Here is a 21370-nt window from a genome sequence, read left to right on the forward strand (position 1 = left end):
CAGAAAAAAATTAAAATATATACCTAAAAGATAGTTATTCAACAGATCTCTATGATGGAAGCAAGGTGTACTGTAAGTAGAATTATTAAAAAGGAATTTAAATAACCTTTATAATTAAACATTTTAAACTACAAACTCTTAAATGTCAAACTTATCGTTTCAGTTTTTATTTATTTATTTATTGTTTTTTAAATCTTAGCGCCTCCTGACTCACTGGTATTGGAAAAGCCCTATATATGATACACCACTCAATACCTCTTGGTGTGTTGATATGCAAGACATTAAGATTTTTGGCCTTCTGTATTCAAAAATCCTTATTTTAGGCCATTTTTGGACCATAGTTTTTGCAGTAAATAACACCCATGATAAAAGAGTAAACCAACTGGTGCCTTCAGCAAAAATGGCCAGGATGTATCTAGGGGTTCATCCCCTAATGGAGTTTGAGGGTTCAAAATTACTCCTTTTTACTAGACTTCAAAAAAAAAAAAAGCAGCATAAATGACATTCCACATGCCGATATTACTGTTTCGGGATTAATGCTTTTACCTGCCAGCGCAACCTGCAGTCTACATCCAGGACTGCAGATATTACTCTCAAAAATTTTAGCAGCGTTCTTATGTGGTGTTGCATTACTGGTTACAGACTAATGCAATTCTTTTTCAACTATGAATTAGAATTACATATTGGAATTTTAAGCAATTAGATTCAACAATAACCTCATTTATTTGGAATTCAAACATCCACGCATCAAAAGAGCGACCCTACAAAGACAAAAGGCAGAAGGCGGCATGGCTCTAACTAACTTCCAGTTTTATTACTGGGCAGCAAATATACAGGCGATAAGAACCTGGACACAAATAGAAGAACATACACAGGCTTGGACCGCAATAGAAGTAAAATCCTGCAGTACTTCTTTGTATTCCTTGCTCTGCGCTCCAATAAACACACGTTATCGGCAATACACTAATAACCCAATTGTGCTCCACTCACTTAAAATCTGAGACCAATGTAGAAAGCATTTTAAGACGGAGAAGCTTCTTTCTGTGGCACCCCTGCAAAAGAACCACCTCTTTCAACCCTCACAAACATATGCAGTTTTTAATATCTGGAAAAATTTGGAATTAACTTGCTTAGAGATCTTTATATAGACAACGTCTTTGCATCCTATGAACAATTACATTCCAAATTTAACATTCCAGCTACACATTTCTTTCACTATCTTCAAATCAGGAACTTTGTTAAACAGAACCTTCCAGATTTTCCTCATCTTGCACCCTCATCCACACTGGAAAAAATATCGCTCAATCTCAAGGAATTAGACTCCATCTTGACAATATATAAAATCATTTTACAATCCCTTCCTTTCAAAGATCCAAGAGGACACTGGGAAAAAGATCTCTCAATTAATATATCAGAAAAGGAGTGGAAAGTAGCAATGCAGAGAATTCACTCGAGCTCCATATGCGCAAAGCATACAATTATACAACTCAAAATTATATATCGAGCACATCTGTCTCGACTAAAACTCTCCAAAATGTTTCCAGGGCATGATCCAACCTGCGAACGTTGCAACCAAGTCCCAGCCTCACTGGGTCACATGTTCTGGGCCTGCACCATATTAACATTATTCTGGACAAAAAATTTTTACTTACCTCTCAGACAGCCTTGGACTCACAATCCCTCATAACCCATTAACAGCTGTGTTTGGGGTTCTTCCAGAGGGTCTTAAAGTGGAGAAGGACAAACAAATTGTGATCGCATTCACTACACTCTTGGCACGCAGACTTATTCTGATAAACTGGAAGAACCCAAACTCTCCTCTTTTAAGTCAGTGGGAAACTGATGTGTTATACTATTTAAAATTGGAAAAAATCAAATACTCAGCTAGAGGATCCGTACAGACTTTTTTCAAAACATGGCAGGATCTAATCAGTAATATTTTTAAAATAACTTTATAAAGCACAGAGAATTTATTAATTTAGGTATGTTTACAAGCCTTAAATTTACGCCGTTTGGCTTGATCTCTCTCTCAGAGGTGGTGATCGATCTGTTCTTAACTCAATTCTTCTTTTTGTAAAAACTTGATTGCTTTGTATGGATTGTAATAAAATGAATAAAAAATAAAAATATTAATATAACGGAAAAAAAAACTTTGATATTTAGGATTACTAGAACTTTTTTTTTGATTCCAGTACATTATTTGATTATGATACTTGTCCCATCCATCTTCTGATTCTTAAGCACCTATTCCTGTCTGTTTCTAGCCATTTAGCAATTCAAAGCAAATGAGTACTCCCAGGTGGCAATCTAACTTTTGTTGTGTCAAGATAATATATTTCACCAGCCACTAGGTGCCCGCCACTCTCTCTAGGGTCTTTCTGCCCTGTACCTATACTAACCAGCTTCAGAGTTTCATGTTATATTAAGTCATCATATTGATTAACTAGCCTGTATTTACAACCACTGTAGTCCAGCGTCTTTCTCAGACTTGTTTATCCTGACCTATGTAATGAGTCTATTTTAGTTATTGCGTAAAAAATAAATTACACTGGAACATTTTGTTGTGTAAGTTTTACTAAATAAAAATTTTACTAATCAGGAGAATGAGATGCAAGTTAGAAAGAAAAATGCAAGAAGTGCTAATACGGTCACTAAGGGCTCACTTTTTTTTTGCTCATATACAGGTAGGATTTACATTTTGATGCTTAATGAAAGATTATATTTATTAAATCAGGGATATCTAGTCCAAGAGTAATATGTGAATAGCTGTTGTGTTTTACTTGTAAATTTTAACATTTCATTTGTTTTTTCCCCCACTTACTAATATTGCAGTTTTAAGTTACTGTGCTATTTATGGATATGTATGTTTTGCAAATCAGATAGATCATGCATTTACAGTAAGAAATGTGCCTTTAAAAAAGTTAAGAAAAGTTAAAATAAGAAAAATAAGAACAAGAGTAAGACAAAAAGGCAAGACAGATTACTTAGATGAACTGGATCCAGTTTCATGCCAACCAATGTGTCCAACTAATCCAATAAGAACATCCAGGTAGTACTATGACTGAAGTGAGGCACAACAATATAACACCATCACTAACCCATTAAAAACGTATGGTGCTGTTTAATTTCACAATTGCATCTTCAATTAAGTAGTTGATTAGTCTTCAGTTTATATGGTGCATTTCATATGACTGTGCTGCAATCTATTGTACTTTATGACACCAATTTTTTTCTAATTGTTTTCTAATTGAATAAATTACCTGCAATGTTTTCTATAAACAGGTTCACAGAGAAAATGTGTATTGTACTATTTGGATGCAAAACTGAACAAAACTGTATTATTTACTGAACATATATTCAGCCTGAAAATGAGAAGCACCAGAGTATCTAAGAACTAAACAGCTGACCTAAAAGACTTTCTAATCCGTTTCCCATCAGATATCACATATTACCCAGGGAATGCCCAAATATGAAGTCCAAATTCCACATTTTAAATTGCAAATCCTGTGGGAAATCTATTGCTTCTCATGGCCTCACTGCTCTTTATTATAACAGCATCATGTATGCATGGCATTAAAAGGTTTAAAACAGGCAAAAACTAAAAAATATTGCTAATAAATTAAACAAGCAGAAATAAAAAGTTGATGCCACATGTTTGCTATAGTCAGTCTTATAGAGACACAAAGATAAAAACTACAACAAAAAGAGAACATGTGGACTGTGGGATATAAAAGTGCCTGAATAAAAGTATGTCATCACAAAAATTATGGTGGGGAGTGAATCTTCAACCTATATGTAAATAGTAGGATTCAGGAAACAAATACTACAGGTCTGAATAAGCATTAGACTAAGTGCCACAGATTGCAGAAATACTGAGGAGACCACTTTTGAAGATCTCACTGGTTGTATATGTGGGACCGTACGTAACTTTTAATTCTCTCAGTTATGATCCAAAGACTAAAGTATTCTCTAGTCTTATTAGACAGTCCAATTCAAACTTCTATATAACTGTAAAATGCTTAGTGGCAGATCATTGCTGGAGTTCTGGAGACATTGGCCAACAAACCAAAGGGCTTGGCTTTGTCTGTGACTGGATATTGTAACCAACTATGGACCCTTATAGGTTTATTTTTGCAAGGGATGATGCTTGATGGAGTTTTTGTTTTTCTCTCCTCCATTACCATCTGGCCATATCTCAACAAAAATATGAATTAATTTATATTTTTAGGATCCTTATACGTTAGCCTGTTTAAAATGGTTTTGTTTTAATATGTGTTTAACCAAGACTGCCTTTACATGTTGGTATATTATTTTGTAAAATGTGTCATTTGCATTTCATCTGTAAACAGGTTACAGTACTCAGTACTATATGCTTAACGAAGAGTGCTACACAAAAAAATAAACTAAGCTGAAAAGAATGTGTGGAAAAGATTTTGATATTACACTGTATCTTACATGTCACAAGCAAAGAACAATATTGACCCACAAGATAAATAACGAATAGGCTTCTTATCTGCCTCTGTCTCTGGCTCATCCACATTCCAGACAAGCTGAATCCACTAAAAGATCCAACATAGGGTGATATTATTTTTAATATAATTATTTTTTAATCCTTGCTTTATGGCAATAAACAGAGAGTCTACATTAGACTTCCAATCCTTTTCAAGTCTTCATTTGTGCTCATTTTACAAAGATATCTCTGTGACGGTTTGGTGAGTATGACTTTGTTTCATTTACAACTTTCAGCTTACTACAGTTGTATTATTATTTTCTCTATTCATAACTACCACTATAGCATATTAATGCATTTCTATTAATAAGTCTTCAAAAGCAGAAAATAAAAGAGGATCCACATTGTGACCAAATGGCAAGCATTAATGCAAGGACCAAATCTGAAAAAGCACAATCAATGAGCACAAACAAAAGTCCAGACTTTTAATTCAAACTAAGCAAAGGTCTACAGAATTTCTGTATGTTCTATATGCCGCCACTGAGAAAATTATAGGTTGGGATTGCGTTTTGTTTTGTCAGCACTTCACTCCTCCTTCTTCCAGCTAAAGATGCTTAGCCTCCAGCTTTGGAATCGCCTCTGCAGAGGTTCCACAGGTTGCTGCACACCACCTCCACTGCGATGAATGCTTCAGACTGCAGTCTCATCCTCCAACAGGAGGCAAAACATTATATTCCTTTAGTCACTTTCGGCTGCACCCCAATCAAGACATTTCACAGATAAAACAAAAAATATCAAATTGTATACAAAAGGCAAAATGAAATGGCAAAAAAGGAAGCATGAATTGACAAACTGAAAATACAGAGGTTAAAAGAAAAATGTAAAGATGTAAAAACATAAATCCTACTGGTGGTCAGAACACTTTACTGCATCATCACAGCCACATCAAATTGAGCTTTGCTGATATACAGTACATGTAAGACTTACAAATGAAAGATATTTTAAAGTTTTTTTTTTTTGTTTTTTTAAACGTGTTACAATTCTGAAATTGATAAAATACAGTTTTATCCACCTATTGATCAAACTTGTTTAGTCTAGTATTAGGGATACACATAACCACTAGTCAATTCCTGCAGCATCAGTTAGAAACAGACTTTAGTCGGCATGCCAATCCACTGCTGGACAGACTTAACCAAACAGGCCTAATTTATAGTCCCCTGCCTATGTGTGCCTGCGATGAGAGAGAAAACACCATTTCCACCAGGAGCGACCTGGGATTCAAACCCAGTAGCCTGAAGCTGTGGGGTAGCACAATGTCACTCTATATATGTTTCATTTTACCAAATTAAGTTCATCATTTTTTAATTGCATCACTTTTTTGTACTTCTAGTTTGACATGTACAATAATGAATAGTTTTATTTCAATTTTTCCATTATCAGACCTATAGTAATATATTGAACATCAAACTTGATGGGATTCAGTTTTACATTAAACTTGAATTACAATGAAAATGGTAAGGTATGGTATGGCTTTTAATTGTATGTCATATTTCTTGTAGTCTTCCCAACTTGTATAAGCATGTTCATAAAATGGACAAATAAACAGATTATATTTTTGACATTAACTTAAGTTTGTGGGGTACAATAAAATAACCAGTCCTGAGTAGGGCGCCAGTTCAAATCATGTCATACTTATTTACAGGTGAATAACTTGGAGTTGCCAATTCACATAACATTTAAGATTTCTGGGGTGTGGGAATTAACAAGAATACTGTGAGAAAGCTTATATAGACATGTGGAGAACGGTTAAACCACAATACCAGACAGTGACTGGTTTAGATTCAGACCCATGATCCTGGAGCTGTGAATCAGTAGTGTTACCCAGTTTATACACATGATACATATGCAAGGGTGGTGGCACAACAGTCCTCTGCTTCACAGATCCAGCACGCCAAGTTCAAGCCCAATGCTGATTACTGTCTTTGTGGAATTCACATGTAGACCCTATGTCTGTGTGGGGTTTCTTCAGATTACATTAGTTTTCCTTTCACATCATAAAATGTGCAGATTACACTAACTGATGACTGTAAATTGGGCCCCATCAAATGCGTATCTGAGTAGGTACTGTAACAGAGTGGCACCTTGTCCATGCTTGGTCACCGCCTGCTGCTGGAGTTGTCTATGGTTCCCTGCAGATCTGATTAGTATCTATTATATCTATAAATCTATATCTATCTATCTATCTATCTATCTATCTATCTATATACAGAGAGAGAGAGAGAGAGATACACAAACTCAAATTGCATATATAGATCATTGAAAGTAGTCTCTAGTACAGATGAGACATTTTATCAAAGGGCACAAGTACTTTAAATACAAATTCACTGCAACTTCCTCCAGCTCTTGTACTACAACAGTACTACTGCTGAACTGACTTCTTCAGCACACTTTTTAAAAGGACATGCTGTGCTCAGAGCCACTGTGACCTTGAGTAATTCAATCTAGCCCTGTATGCCTTATTCATGAAAAAAAAAAATGGAACTATTATAATAACCCTTGTAATCAAACAATATGCCTGATTAAAATAATAGGTAATCAAACACTTACAACACCTGTGGAAATATGCTAAGTTATTGCAAGAAAATACCAAAACCCAAAGTACTCTCCATACTCTTCAAACATAAACCAACTATGAGCTCTAATACATTAACAGATTCGGATCCTCTCAAAAAACAAAACGGCTTCATACTCATTATTTTCCCCATTATGAGGACATAAACAGTCTTTCAACTGAAACTGTATTCTGAAAATACAGTAAGCTTGTGCAAGGTGACAGGCCAGAGCAATATACCATACTTACTATGAAGAATATAGCTTCAGCATGATGTACTTGCTCCGTGTCTCCTATTTTGCTGCTGTGTTCATTGTGACAAAATATTTTATGATAAATTATGCTTCACAGTGGCAGTATCCCCAGTCTATTTTAGGCCAGGTGTTTTTTTTGTAATGCTCTGTATTTACTGCAGGTTTTTCAGTTTGTTCCCACAGTCCACATCCATTCTGCTCATGTTGACTGGCACCTCTAAATTGTGCCACTTTAATTGTGTCTGTTTGTATTCCACCAAGAGCTGACATGAGACCTTGCTTTCTACCCAGAGCTGCTATGCCATTCTCTGAATCCTCCATAATCTGGTGCAGGCCAGTGCTGGTATGCTGCGTAAAATGGTTGGACAGACACAGAGTGCAAGATGTGATGTGTCTGTTTCAATACACATTTAAGTCACATTACAACAACAGGTTGCACATAATTATTTCTCTTCAGAAAATGTTTGATGTGATTTAGCCTACTATTCTTTGTGGACAAACAGTCCTGGATATGAAGCTATTTAGCTTTGTAGCAGTACTGCAGACTGTCTGTCATTTGGTAATAGACAGACATAAATTGTTTACATCAAAGAAAAAGCCGGATCATCTTAAATGGCCTTGGAGTAATAAGGCAGAAGGCAAAAAGTATTACAACTGTCCCATGCTTCCTCTGATCATACATACATACACACACACACAGGCAGGCAGGCAGGCTGGAAAGGTTTAAAAGTCTCCTGTGGAGTATTTTAATAGGATTTTGCCCCCTTTTCTTTCTTCTCCTCAGTAAACCTGTCTATTTTTACAGTTTTCAAAATAGACATTAGCAATGGTGTAAAGCACAGTATTGCACGTGAAAGAACAAAGTAGGGAATACTTTTTTCGGTATGCATTACTGTTGAACCTGAACTTAGCTATCAAGATGTGAGTGACCTAATCATTAACATATAATTTCAGGTGGTGTCTACTCTGTAAGTTAGGCCAACAGTGTTACTGTAAAGTACATTGCTTCAAGTGCACGCAAAGAATCAGACACATCAAAATGGATCCTCTAATGAGGCTAGCTTGTGGCATTAGATATTTAATTTTAGAAAGACAGCGCTGAAAGGCACTATACAATAGACAGAAAAATAAATATGGAGTGATTATAGATACTTTTGGTTATTCGTATTAAATGTATTAGGGTGCAAGATGACCGAAGTCTTTAGACAACGTTTAGATTAACATTTATTTAGCAGGGGAGTGGACAAGCACAATCTTAACTAGCCATGATAAATGGCCATCATAGACATCATGAAAAGTGAATTATGTACCGTACTTAAAACCACCCAAAGGAATTAAAACATCACAAAACGCGCACTCTCATTTGCAGAATTACTGTTATTCGCTTCGCCCTTTGTCGGCCTACATCGTGTCTATACTAATGTCTAAGGTATAATTTTCACGCCCCCACTTCCCTTGTACAGTTTTGTGATTTTTTTTATACATAATTAATAGATTACGCCATTTCTAAATGCTAAACATTTTAAAGTGTCTACACTACCTGATCATCGCGAACCGACGTTTACTAGTGAAGATGAAGAAATGCGCATTGTTTTACACCATTATGATTTAGTGCATGCAAAAAAATAAATAAAAAATCAAGTCTGCATCCCATTCCACTGAGGGAATGTCCGCGCAGGACAAGCACCAGGTTTTGCGAAGATTCATATTTTAGATAAAAACGAAGAGAAAGAACTTTATTCGTAATCATTTCATCCCCGTGTCTTTGCATTTTACCCTAAAGGTTCCTCTCCGGATACCTGTTTGAAATAGAATATAAATGACTATAAAAGTATTATGGGCGGCGATTTGCCCTTGACTCTGAAATCTTCATATTTTAAAACGCTTTTTAAATTTTTCAACCTGGCGGGTTGATGTGTACACGCTGAAAACAGCTCCGATTAAATGGAAGGCGTGTAAAGTAATTCCAAGAACTCTATGAAACGCTCACACATCGTCTCAGTAAGGCACACATCCAATCTACACACGTAACGGTGTCTGATCGGTTTCATGAGAGCATGTAAGCGGGCCTTTAAACATCCCACCCAAGACAAGCGTTCAGTGGGCAAAAGCAGACAGAATAATTATGTAATAAAACTTTATTTTATTTTTTACCTTGGAGATTTTCCTGTGGTATGTACATCCTCTTGATTTCGCCGACCATACAAACCAGCCAAATTTGTTCCTTGGGTGAATTGAAAGTGCGTGTTTCAAAAGGAAATGCAAATAATGGAAATTTAAAAATGCACCAAATAAATAAAGGGAAAAAAAACACCTTGCGGTTTTACACTTCAGTCCCAGCGGTTAATATTACCTGATCCCCATAATTGTGTCAAACATCAGGCACGGATCCTGACTACTTAAATTAAAAAAGGAGCGCATCTTCTACACATCCGGGCCCTGCCCAAGACATAACCCAGAGAGGAGCCAGTTGCTGCTAATTTTCAGAAATGAGAATCGTGCAAGTGTCTCAAGAATTAAATCTTTAGTGCGGCGAATCCTTGAGGAGGCGTGTGGTGCAAAAAAAAAAAAAGAAATGAAAGACGTAGTAATAGAAGTCAATATCCAAAGCAGGTTTTGCAAGCAGTTCAAAAACGTAGTTCATTCCATCCAAGGTATCCTAAAACAGGTAAATGCACATTCGCCCCTCTAATTAGACCTCCATTTTCATACCGCTCCATGTATTTCTATCTGGAACAGCAATAGTCAGGAGACAGCGAAAAAGAAGCCGTATCCCTTCTCTGCAGTAAAAGTGTGGTGGCAGAAAAGAGAGAGAGGGAGAGCGAGCGAGCGAGAGGAGCCTGCTGCCCCGCCTCTCCGCCCTCCCCTTCTCCTCTACAGTCTCACTGACTGCTTCCAGATGTTAATGTGCAGAAAAAAATAAACCAAGCACAGTACGCTCCAGTCTGATTTTCAGCTGTCTGTAAGGAAAATCAATAGTATTGCACACAGCAGGCATCTAACAAAGCACAGCATGTCGCAAAATGCGGGAAGGTGTGCGGGTCGCCTAGCGCTACTAACAAGAGGTATAACCTGCACAGCACATGCGGCTTGTAACGACAAACCTAGAGCACCTTAGCTGAGGGAGCAAATGCGAATTTCCCAGAAGCCAGGTGAGAACAGGTTAAAAAGGTCAGGAGATGTCTAGAAAAGGCGATGCCAAAACAGTTCGCCTGGGTTGTAGCCAGACGTTCATACATCAGTTTCACCGCAGATGAGATTTTTGTTACGGTGTGGAACACAGCACTACGGTGCAGAGCGTTGGTGTCTGCAGCGAAAGTTTAATAGCCTGTGTGATTTACTTGGACTCGCAGACATCTTCAAATAATGAACCCGAACACGCGCATCTAAATACATGGCTTTCCTATATTCCGCAGGTCCCATTATCAGTCTTAAACGCGTAGTCCTGTAACAACGATTGATAACTTCGTTTTCTGATCAGTTAAATGTAGTTCATTTGGGAACTGCAGTTCGTTCCCTTCTTGTGCCCGACGGCTACTGAAATTATCGACGGCTCTCCCCAACCTTAAATAGGTTTTAGTGAAGGGATGTAAGGATTTGTAAAGCATATTAGCTGGCTTGGTTGAGAAGACGTTTCGTACACCATCGCCAAGGGACACTACATCTGGGTCAACAATGTTTGAAAAATCGGTTCTCTCCAGAGTTTACAAAAGGATGGTTTAAATTCCCAGGTTTCTTTACGTTCACACACTTGCCAATTTGTAAAAGGCAACAGTATTCCCTGGAGTAAACAAATCCCTAGAACAGACATCAAACTACTTATCCATTAAGTAGTATATTTGCCCATATAGGTATCAAGTGAAGGATCGCCATTGCATAATTAGTGGTAGTCGTAATTGTGACTTCACCAAAGCAGAGATAATATAAGATGTTACTGTCTCAAATCCATTGAACAGGAAACAAAATGAGTTGATTATTTTAATCAGTGTTGTGTTAGTTTTTCAACATTATTGTTTCATTTACAAGCAGGGCTGGATTAATCATTAAGAGAAAAAAATACAGGTGCTTAGCACATCATGGGAAGGGGGGCACCACAGAAGTTTTCCATTGCTGGATTTACCATAGACCAAATGGTGCAAAACTGCTAATGGAGCAGCTGAACCAGGTTCCAAAAAAGGGCTTCCCACATAAAATGAAAAAAAAAAAAAAACATACATCTATGTACAATAATAAAAATAATAAAATAGTGATAATAGAGGTTAATGATATATTAATCTTGGGAATACAACAAAATTAGAATCTGGTAACTGCCACATGGCCTGCCAAGATTCATATGATTGTTTCCTGTTTTGGTCATGTTAGTTGTTTGTTGGTTCGTCCACTGACAGCAAATGCAGCTCATATATATGGCGCCAAAATATTTTAAGTGTGTAGGGCCTGTAAAGATCTTACTTGGACCCCATTTACAAGAACGGAATTACAACTTTGCTTAGCAGTTGACTATATGGAATTTGCGGTTTCCCTATCTTCTTGCATATGGGTTTTCCCACCCTCCAGGACATTATAGTAATTACATTTGGTATTTTTGTCAACATTATTAATTAATTTACAAAAATGGAACTGAATTTTGGTTTGGCTGTTTAAGTCAGTGTCACATTAAATTACTTCAGGTCGTGGAGTATGTCGGGCGGGCTGAATGCAGCTGCTGATGTCATCATTGGACCATGTCAATTTAAGCAACTGAGAAATCACTGGACATGTCACATTTACAGTGAATAGGACTGGCGAGCTTTGTTGGGCTGAATGGCCTGTTCTCGTCTAGATTGTTCTAATGTTCTAATGTTCTAATGTTCTAGAGATTGTATGCTGACCACCTTCCAGCACAGTTGTGCTTGTCCTTTTTTCTGACAGCTAAAAGTGTGCTGCCTGATAGATCCCTTATAGCAAGAAGGGTTAACCGCAACAGTGAATTCACCTACATTCTCTGGACCATCTTTCTCTTTTTTCCCATTCTGTTGTGGTATGTAAAACAAGAGATAGAGAGACAAACTTCCAGTCCATTTGTGAGGTTAAAAGCCTCCATATGTTCTTTACTCCTCATCACTGCATTATATGCATTGTACTTCCTGGTAAGCATTCAATGGCTGTTAACTCATGAATGCTATGACAAAAGACAAAATCCATCTGGTTAGATTTTGTCAGAGGGAGTCCCAAACTAGCCAAGTCATGTCACATTACAACACTTGAATAATGGGAGCATGCTGCTGAATATCTCAGATCCAGTGATTATGAAAATGAAGGCTATGACTATAAATCACTGTAAAAGTTGCGCATTATAACATAACTTTTGGCTGTAATTTACATGTTCACACAGTTGTCCGATTTTCCTCTATTGCAGATATTATTGTAACTACAGACTTGTTTCTTTTTTGAAAGATACTCATTTATCCTTTTACAAAAGTGGAATGGAATCCTGGCCAGGGTGTTGTTTGTGTAGACAGTGCACATTTATTCCATATAATATATTTCAATGTGCCCATTTTTACCTCCATGTATTCTGGCTTTCCTTCCTCATCCCAAAGGTATGGTCATTAGGTTGATTGACAAGTCAAAATTGTCTATGTGGGTAAATATTTACATGTGTTCAAGTGTATCATACAATGGACTAGCATCCTGTTGGATTGTTTCTTGCCTTGTAACCCATGCTGTCAATACACGCTCAACACACACACACACACACACCATAATTTGAATTGATCATGTTTCAAAATAGAATGCTCATCATCAATGTCAAAAACTGCTTATATTACATGAGGCAAAAGCCCACCCCAGAAACATCAGATGTAAAACATAAACCAGCTTTCTACTGTATGCCAGTTTACCACAGAGCAAATCACTACATCAATTTATTCATTTTCTAACCTACTTATCCAGTTCAAAGCAGTAGGACACCAGGACTTAAGCCAGTAGCACTGGGAGCATGAGAGGAACCAACCCTGGATGGATACACACACAAGTTATTAAGACTCCTAGATGTATTTCAAATTAAATAAGATATGCATAAGCCACTCTTACAAATGTAAAAAAAAAATAATTAAATTGCATTTGCACTCTTTGCTAAACTCATTTTTTTAGGTTAACCTTATTTCTTTTGGAAATTAGCTAAATCAGACTAGTGGCTCATGAAATTGGGGACTATAACTGGTGGGCACATCAATAAATGATATAAGTCTCTATATGGAATGAAGTGTTAAGAAAATAAAACAGAGGCTATATGGATAAATCTGTTATCCAATCTAAAATATAATTTACTTTTCCAACATGCACACAAACAGACGTTTGGTTTTACATTGGAAGAAATTTTGTAAGCTTGTCTGGAATTGTATTACAAAATAAACAATGGTGCATCTTATATAAGCATGGCGGCTCCTTTCTGTGCAAATAGTGCAGCCTGATGCAACACACAGTAGTACTTTGCAAACAACAAGTGTCATTTTATGTTTAAAAAAAAAGAAATGAATCACTAAAGTGATGAACACTATTGCTCTTAATTCTTATGATTGACTCTCTTTTCCTCTAACCCTATGCAGAAGTGGCAAAAGATAAGGCAAAGTTTTAGTTTAAAAAAAAAGGATAAAAAAATTATAAGCTTTCACAAGCTCTGTAAATCACTAATGTAGAAGATGTGTTACCTTTTAAGGTATTATATTATGGAAGTGTTTCACTTCCTAAGTGCAAAGTATTTTTCTCAAGCAGCTTAAATTCCAGTGTACTTACATCAGCACTTATTTAAATGAAGACATATACATGTGTTGTGGGCTGTGTGAATAGGCACTATGAACTGTTTCATGGCACATTGTTGTCTGCCAGTGGTATAACATTATCTTGGTCTTTTTATTAACAAATAGTCCATTTTCCCTGCATATACAGCAGCAAGAAGCTGTTTTTGTCTGCTTGGGGGTTCTGAATTTCTGTGTCTTTACAATATAGAGTACAGTTCCAGAATTTCTGCCAACTGAACAGAAACCATCCATCTCCTCTTCATTCATCATACCATTTTCTGAAAACATTTATTTTATTATTAAATAAAGTGTTTCTACAGATTAAACTGATAAAAATATAACATTTGTTGCCACAGCAATAACATAACATTCTTAAACCCACATAATCCAATACTTGGTTGCAAGGGACAGGAAACTGCAGAGACCAGGGCAACAATCCATTGCAGAATCCACTTACACACACCCAAACTTGGCCATTTTGAAACTGGTGATTACAATTACTGGCATGTATTTAAAGAAATGAGATGACAACCAGAGTACATGTGGAAAACGTATAGTCCATGGACAGAACATGAAAATTCTGCATAGACAATAACTGGGTGCAGAAATAAAATTCTAGCGGATACATCCATGAGTCGTTGGCATTGACCACTGCACTATTGTCCTGCCCCCTCTTATATCAGTATTACTAGACAAATATACAGATATTGATTGTGGGGCAAAATGGTTATTCACCAGACAATACTCAGAAGTAGTAGATATATACAATGGAGGCTAAACAAAAAATCTTACAACTATTAAAAACCTTGCTTCCTGACTGGGGTTTTTATAATACTTTTTGTAAAAAAGAACTTTGGATGTCCAGGTTAGTCTCATCTGTTGTGATAGATGGACATCTAGGATGAAGCTCTGCTGGCAGCAGTGTTATTAGGCTTTTTTTTTTTTAAATATAATTCTTAGGTATCCTGTATTTAGCCAACCCAAGAAGATTTAATTACAAGTATATTAAAAGCAGGAGCAGGAGATCAAGGGTTCAGAAAGAAAAGGAAAAGACAGATAAGGTTTCATCAAAGTCTAAACCGGTCTCAAGTTTACAATATGGCATGCCAGAGACAGAGTTGCAAGAGATGGGCAAAGGAATGGATCAGCCAAGAATTCATGCTGCAGCATCAGCTTCAGCAGAGAGCAAATGGGAGAGCAAAACTGAGGTGGGCAATGAGAATTCGACAATCTCAGGTAGGTTTTCTGAACTCGGCATTGCCTCTCTATTCCTGCTTGCATCTACTTCCAAAACCAACACACCCAGTGAGTCAACAGCATGAATTTCAACCAGACTTACAACTTAGCCTTTGGAGAGTTGGAGAGTGAAGAAGATGGAAACGAACTACATGAGCTGAAGTTAATGATTACCCAGGATAAATGATATAAAGAGTGACATAAATGATAAGGAATGACATAAAGAAGGATGTAAACAAGAGAAATCACACATTTGACAACAGAATAGACAAGCTGCTTCAGGATATAAAAGACAAGGATGTACATGTAAGCAATAACTTTGCTATTAGCTTTAAAAATATTCTAGCAAGAATTGAGAAATTATAGGAAAATATGAGTCAAACTGAGAATATTAGAGTACTTGGCACTCATCTTGAAGTTAAGCAAACATTTTTGAATCACTTTGAAGAAGTTGAGCAACTGAGTTCTGCCATCAACAAAAAGCAACTGCTTTAGAATTCAAATGTAAAGTGCTTGGCGAAAAAACAAGCTGCATTGGAAGATAGATATAGAAGGAACATCATCAGAATCAAATGTCTCCTTGAACATCTTGAAAGACCAAACCTGGTGAAATTCATAGCTGAATTATTTTCTAAAAATAACTGGAAAGGACTTCAAATCAGATACAGAGATCTCAGCATCTTACCGCATACTTGTATCAAATGCCAGAAAAGTGAGAACCCATATTGTCCATTTCAACAAGTCACATGTTAAAGAAAATTTGATGTTGATTCTTAGACAGAAAGAGGAGATTATATTTGAAAATAACCACATTTATATTTTCCCAGAAGTCTCTCCTTCAACAGCTGCTAAACAAGCTGCAGTCTACAGCTTTAAACAGCATGTACGGAAAGTCAAAATCAGATTCAACCTCCTGTTTCCTACTAAATTAAAACTGATTTTTGATGACAAAATCTACATCTTTAATTTTCCTAAAAAAGCAGAAAAAGAGCTCAAAACACTGATCATTCAAAACAATGCAAAAAAGATTCCTCTTGCAACTTGGTCTGTTTTTAATGCCACATTTGCCCTAACTATACATTTAATTTCTTTTTTGGCCATTTTTGTTTTCTTCTTTCTTTCCAATTACTATATTAAAATTTCCTCCTATTAAAGATGTGTATTTTGGTAACCACTAAGCAACTAGTAATTTATAGTGTTATTAGATTCCCTTCACCCTAAGGGGACTGTTTAAACATCACATCCTAGGTTTATGGTATCCAGACTATAGTGTCATATGTTATTTCGATTTCTAAGTGGACTACCTCACATTATACCCTAGGTTTATTGCACCTGGACTGGACTATTAAAAGATATCTCAATTTTAATCCTTACTTCACCACTGCCAGGGGTTTTTGTTTTTGTCTGGAAGTACTCCATCTCTTGGAATGTAAGAGGACTGGGAGTTTGTGAAGCATTTACTAGTCTCACTTGGGAAAGCATGATGGGGGAGGGCTGGGAATGGAGAAACAAAATTTCTTTATAGATAATTTATTGCCTACTATCAAATCTTGCAAGTATGGTACTATTGTCATCTCTGGTCACACCCCTCTGATCATGGAGTTTAAATCACTATGAACTACACAATTAATCTCATAGCTGGCTTCCTAATCCCCCTGTCATTAGCAGATGAGAACTGTATAGAATTCATCACATGGCGTACGGACAAAAATTGAAATGTACGTATGCACAAAAAAAATGCATAAAACTGTGTGTACACCAAGTTCCACATGCTGCCCCTTTATAAATCCTAATTAATATGAAATTTAAAGCATGTGCACATGTGTACAGACCCACCCTGACCCCTCCCAGATTTTGCATATTTAGCTCCTTCCCTTCAGCGTTTTGTTAAAAGACAGTGGCAAAAGCATGTGGAAGAAACAACAATTTCAGCAAATGAGAAGGGGAGGCAAGGAAAATAGTACTATTTGTTGGTGTTTGCAGTGGTATAAGCAACAAAAAGAAAGTGATTAAGTGATACAGCAAGGTTCAAGTTCAGAAAGTCACACAGTGACTGAAATAACAAAGCTGTCATATATCAAAGTTGAAGTGAAAAAGTGAGTCACAGCCCACCGTCTGTTTATTCTGTTTCAGACAATATTACAATAGGTGCAAATCCACATGGTGATGGTGCTGCTGTGCCAAGCACATCTTCGGGTGCTGGCTACTCACACAACTCTGCTTCGGAAAACACTGGGCAACCATCTGACTGTATGCTGACAGATGCTGTTCTGGAGTCACAAAATGCAATAGTGGATGCTGTAAGAGATGTGGCCAAAGAACTAAGGAATATAATGGCTGTACTGTGTGATAGACAACAAATAAAGGTTTTTTTTTGTTTGTTTTTTTTAATGCATTTTATCTGATTACCTGTATTTACATTCTACTAATTCCATTCAAACAAAATTTTAATGTGTCCGATTTGGCCGATCATTTGGTGGGTTTATCATACCAAATCTCTACAGGTACGAACCAACCACAATTTTGTGCCACATTATGCAGCATGCTACACGCTTGCACAATACAACACACTTTCTGTGCACTATAGAGCAGCAAATTAAGAGAGTGAAAATGCTTTCTATTTTTATGAGCAAATTCATTCTCTGAAGGTACCTTTATAGTGTAGTGTTGGCACCAATCTCCACAACGGATAGATTGTCTGCTCTTCGAGGTGACTAAGTATCCTTAAAAGGACTGCTTGCCTTTTAGTTGCCTTTTTAGTTAGAAAAACTGCGGAGTTGCAGTTTTTATGAGCTTTCTCCTGCTTTAGATCATGTAATGCTAGCTCATTCTTTTGGTGATTCATCCCTGACTGATGTAACTTGTCCAGATATTTTTGCAATTTACCACCCCAATTACATTTGGTAAACCGGATGTTGCTATGAATAGCACTTTTCTGTTTGCCATTTCAACAACAGTGTAAAGGCATCTTATATATTCTGGATGACAAGTGAACAATACCATCCTATACAGCTTGCATAGCACAACTCAGTGATATTTGTAAAATACCCAATCAGTCAGCAAGTTCGTGTTGAAAGTTCCTGTAGCTAAAAACCAGACAGTGGACAGAACTTGCAAAGGAGCAGGTAGAACACAATTTCTCAAAGTCTGCCTTTGTAAAGCCGGCGACAGTTCAGCACACAGCCCCAAAAGAATAATGATGCATCATTTTATTGTTACAATATAATTGCAGTGAAGTGCCTTAAATTTGTAAATGATATGCAATTATCATGTCATTGATGCAAAATCAGAAAAAAAAGGGATACCACACAGAAACAGTAGCACTGCTACAACGCTGGATGCCACCTGTTTGCAAAACCGAACAGAAACTTGCATATGATTAAATCTTGTAAGTATAGCGCTATTTTTATCTCCAACCACGTCCTTTTGATCATGGAGCTAAAATCATTATGCCCAACATACTCACCTCACAGCTGGTGTCTTGACCCACTTTTATTAGCAGACAAGAACTGTACAGAATTTATATCCAAGCAAATCTTTTTTTTTTTTTTAAGAGACAAATGCATTCTCAGAGGTTTTTGTAGGAATACTATGGGAAACACTGAAGTCTTCCTTAAGAGGACAGATTATCTCATATCTCTCCCACAGAAGTAAATTGAAAACCAAGAAGGTATCATAGCTAATCAGTGAAATCACTAGATGCTAGAAACTCATTTCAGAGTGGGAAAGCAGCAGGCCTGGATGGCTACCTGATGAATTTTATGAGAAATTCTCAATTAAGCTAGCTTCCCTTTTGTCAGCAACGTTTACAGAAGCTAGACACAATAAAATTCTACCTCAAACTTTTTGCCAAGCATTAATTACCGTCTTTTCTAAGCAAAATAAGGAGTTACTACAATATGCATCATACAGACCAAGCTCACTTCTGAAAAATAATGTTAAGATACTCTCCAAAGTTCTAGCTAGAAGGATTGAGAAAGTGCTTCCTTCAGTAATATCACAAGCCCAAACTGTATTTATTAAAGTTAGACACTTAGCTTCCAATCTTCAATGCCTGTTTAATTTAATATATTCACCCACAAAGTCTAATACCCGGGAGATGATATTATCGTTGGATGCAGAAAAAGCATTTGATAGTTTTCACTACAACTGTAGTAACTGAGGTTATATATTACCTGAAATTGGAAAAAAAATCTAATTTTTACTTAAAGGATCTGTACAAAACTTTTTCAAAACCTGGCATGATCTAATCAATAACATTTTAAAATAATCATTTAAATTGAGGAAGCGGATTCTCTCCCCTCCCCTCTTTTTTATTCTATTTATTTTAATTCATTTATTACATTTATCTATTTACTTATTTTTACTAGTTTAAAGTTTTACTCTGTTGGACTAGCTCTTTCTCATGGGCGAGGGTTGATTTGTTTCAAACCTAGTTCTGTTACACTTCACTTGTTAAACTAAACTTGACACATTCTAATAACTGGCTGGTGATTGGAATTATAACTTGTGTGAGCCATAGTCATTTAGCATCACTTAGGTTTGGCTGCATTTCCCTACTTCATCAAGGGTTTCGTCATTTACCACTTTCCCCAAAATCTTGCATATACTAAGGTCTGAGTTGCCATAAATATAAACGTTAGTATGTCATGTTTTCTTTTATAGATCCCAACTTTTGCATATGAAGTAAAATTATAAGACTAATGGATTAGTAAAATGCCAAGATTACGTTAAATATAGATGGACTGTGAAAGAAATGTGTTCTGTGGCACCACCAGCCAAGCATTGCTCCTCAGTTACAAACTAGTGAAACTGACCATCAGGTTACAAAAATGCAAAGTGGCTTTCATATTGCAGAAAATAGGAGAACTATGAGCTGGAAAGGAGAATTCTAAGTTATAAGTGGCACACTTCTGTGTGTATGACTTCAGGCTGGCTCTTTCTACTAGCAAAGAACAGTATGATGAAGAAATCCACAACCCCACCCTATGACTTAAGATACAATCAAACCTGTCATTGTACTCACATTGAAAAAAAAAAAAAAACTTGTCATCTATTTTGATAAAATAAACAAAGATTAATTACCAAAAATGTTCTTAACAAAAATCAAACAATGTAAAAAAGTGATAAAAACATTCTTAATAATGAAATAAAGAAATTTAAAATTATGCCAAAAAAAAAACAAATACAAGGAAAAGAAACTAATAAAGCCAGTAATTAAACCCTGGCAAAACCAGAGGTGCTGCAATCCGCCTTTCTATGATCTGCTACTTCATTATTGTGTACAGTTTCATGATCTTTGTTAATCAGGCTCTGAGGCTAAGGATCTGCGCTCGTATCCCAAAAGTTGCCAGTTCGAATCCCTGTCATACCCAAAAGAGATCCTACTCTGCTGGGCCCTTGAGCAAGGCCCTTAACCTTCAATTGCTCCAGGGACGCTGTACAATGGCTGACCCTGCGCTCTGACCCCAAGGGGTATGCGAAAACCAAGTAATCTCCTTTGGGATTAATAAAGTTTAAAAAAATAAAAATCTGTGGGTGCCACTGCTTGAAGGGCAGATGGGGAGCTACCCCAAATATTCCAGCAGATGGCACTATTGTGCAAAATCAATGGAGAGTGTGCTATCCAGCGCCCCCCCAGAGGCCAGAGGACCATTGTAAGGTGCAAGCAGTATGCTTCCAAGTATGCAATGTAAGATTGGATCTTTCTTCCTGGAATCAAGCTGGTAACAATACATGTATTACCAAGAACTTTTAATATTAATATATATTAAATATGTATAAGGAAAAATGTGTTAGATTATAAGTACATTTGGAAGTGGAGGTACATCTTTCAACAGATATAATTAATGGACTCATGCCTGACCATAGCCAGCCAGTGTACAAAAGTATATAATTCATTTCAGAGAAAATTATACCATACCATCTTCTAGGCCCACCTTCTTCCGAGTAGGGTCGGAGGGGGCTGCAGCCAATTCCAGCAAGCTAAAGGTGAGAGACAGGATCAGTCCCTTGAAAGGGTGCTAGTCCATCGCAG

The 21370-nt window shown here is 36.7% G+C and overlaps 1 protein-coding gene across 9 annotated transcripts in view; it reads right to left on the reverse strand.

Moving 5' to 3' along the window:
* LOC120540046 (voltage-dependent L-type calcium channel subunit alpha-1C-like) overlaps positions 1–21370 on the reverse strand; it is a 1017626-nt gene that overhangs the window by 814596 nt on the left and 181660 nt on the right. Inside the window, exon 1 of one of the 9 annotated variants that reach the window (XM_039770502.1) lies at positions 9470–10072. The exons of the other annotated variants lie outside the window; for them this stretch is intronic. Within the exon in view, the coding sequence (XP_039626436.1) occupies positions 9470–9518 (49 nt within the window). The 5' untranslated portion in view covers positions 9519–10072. Of the gene's footprint in view, positions 1–9469; positions 10073–21370 lie in introns of those variants that run through there. 9 annotated transcript variants of the gene reach the window in all.

This window comes from Polypterus senegalus, chromosome 12, assembly GCF_016835505.1.
Source record: "Polypterus senegalus isolate Bchr_013 chromosome 12, ASM1683550v1, whole genome shotgun sequence".
NCBI lineage: Eukaryota > Metazoa > Chordata > Cladistia > Polypteriformes > Polypteridae > Polypterus > Polypterus senegalus.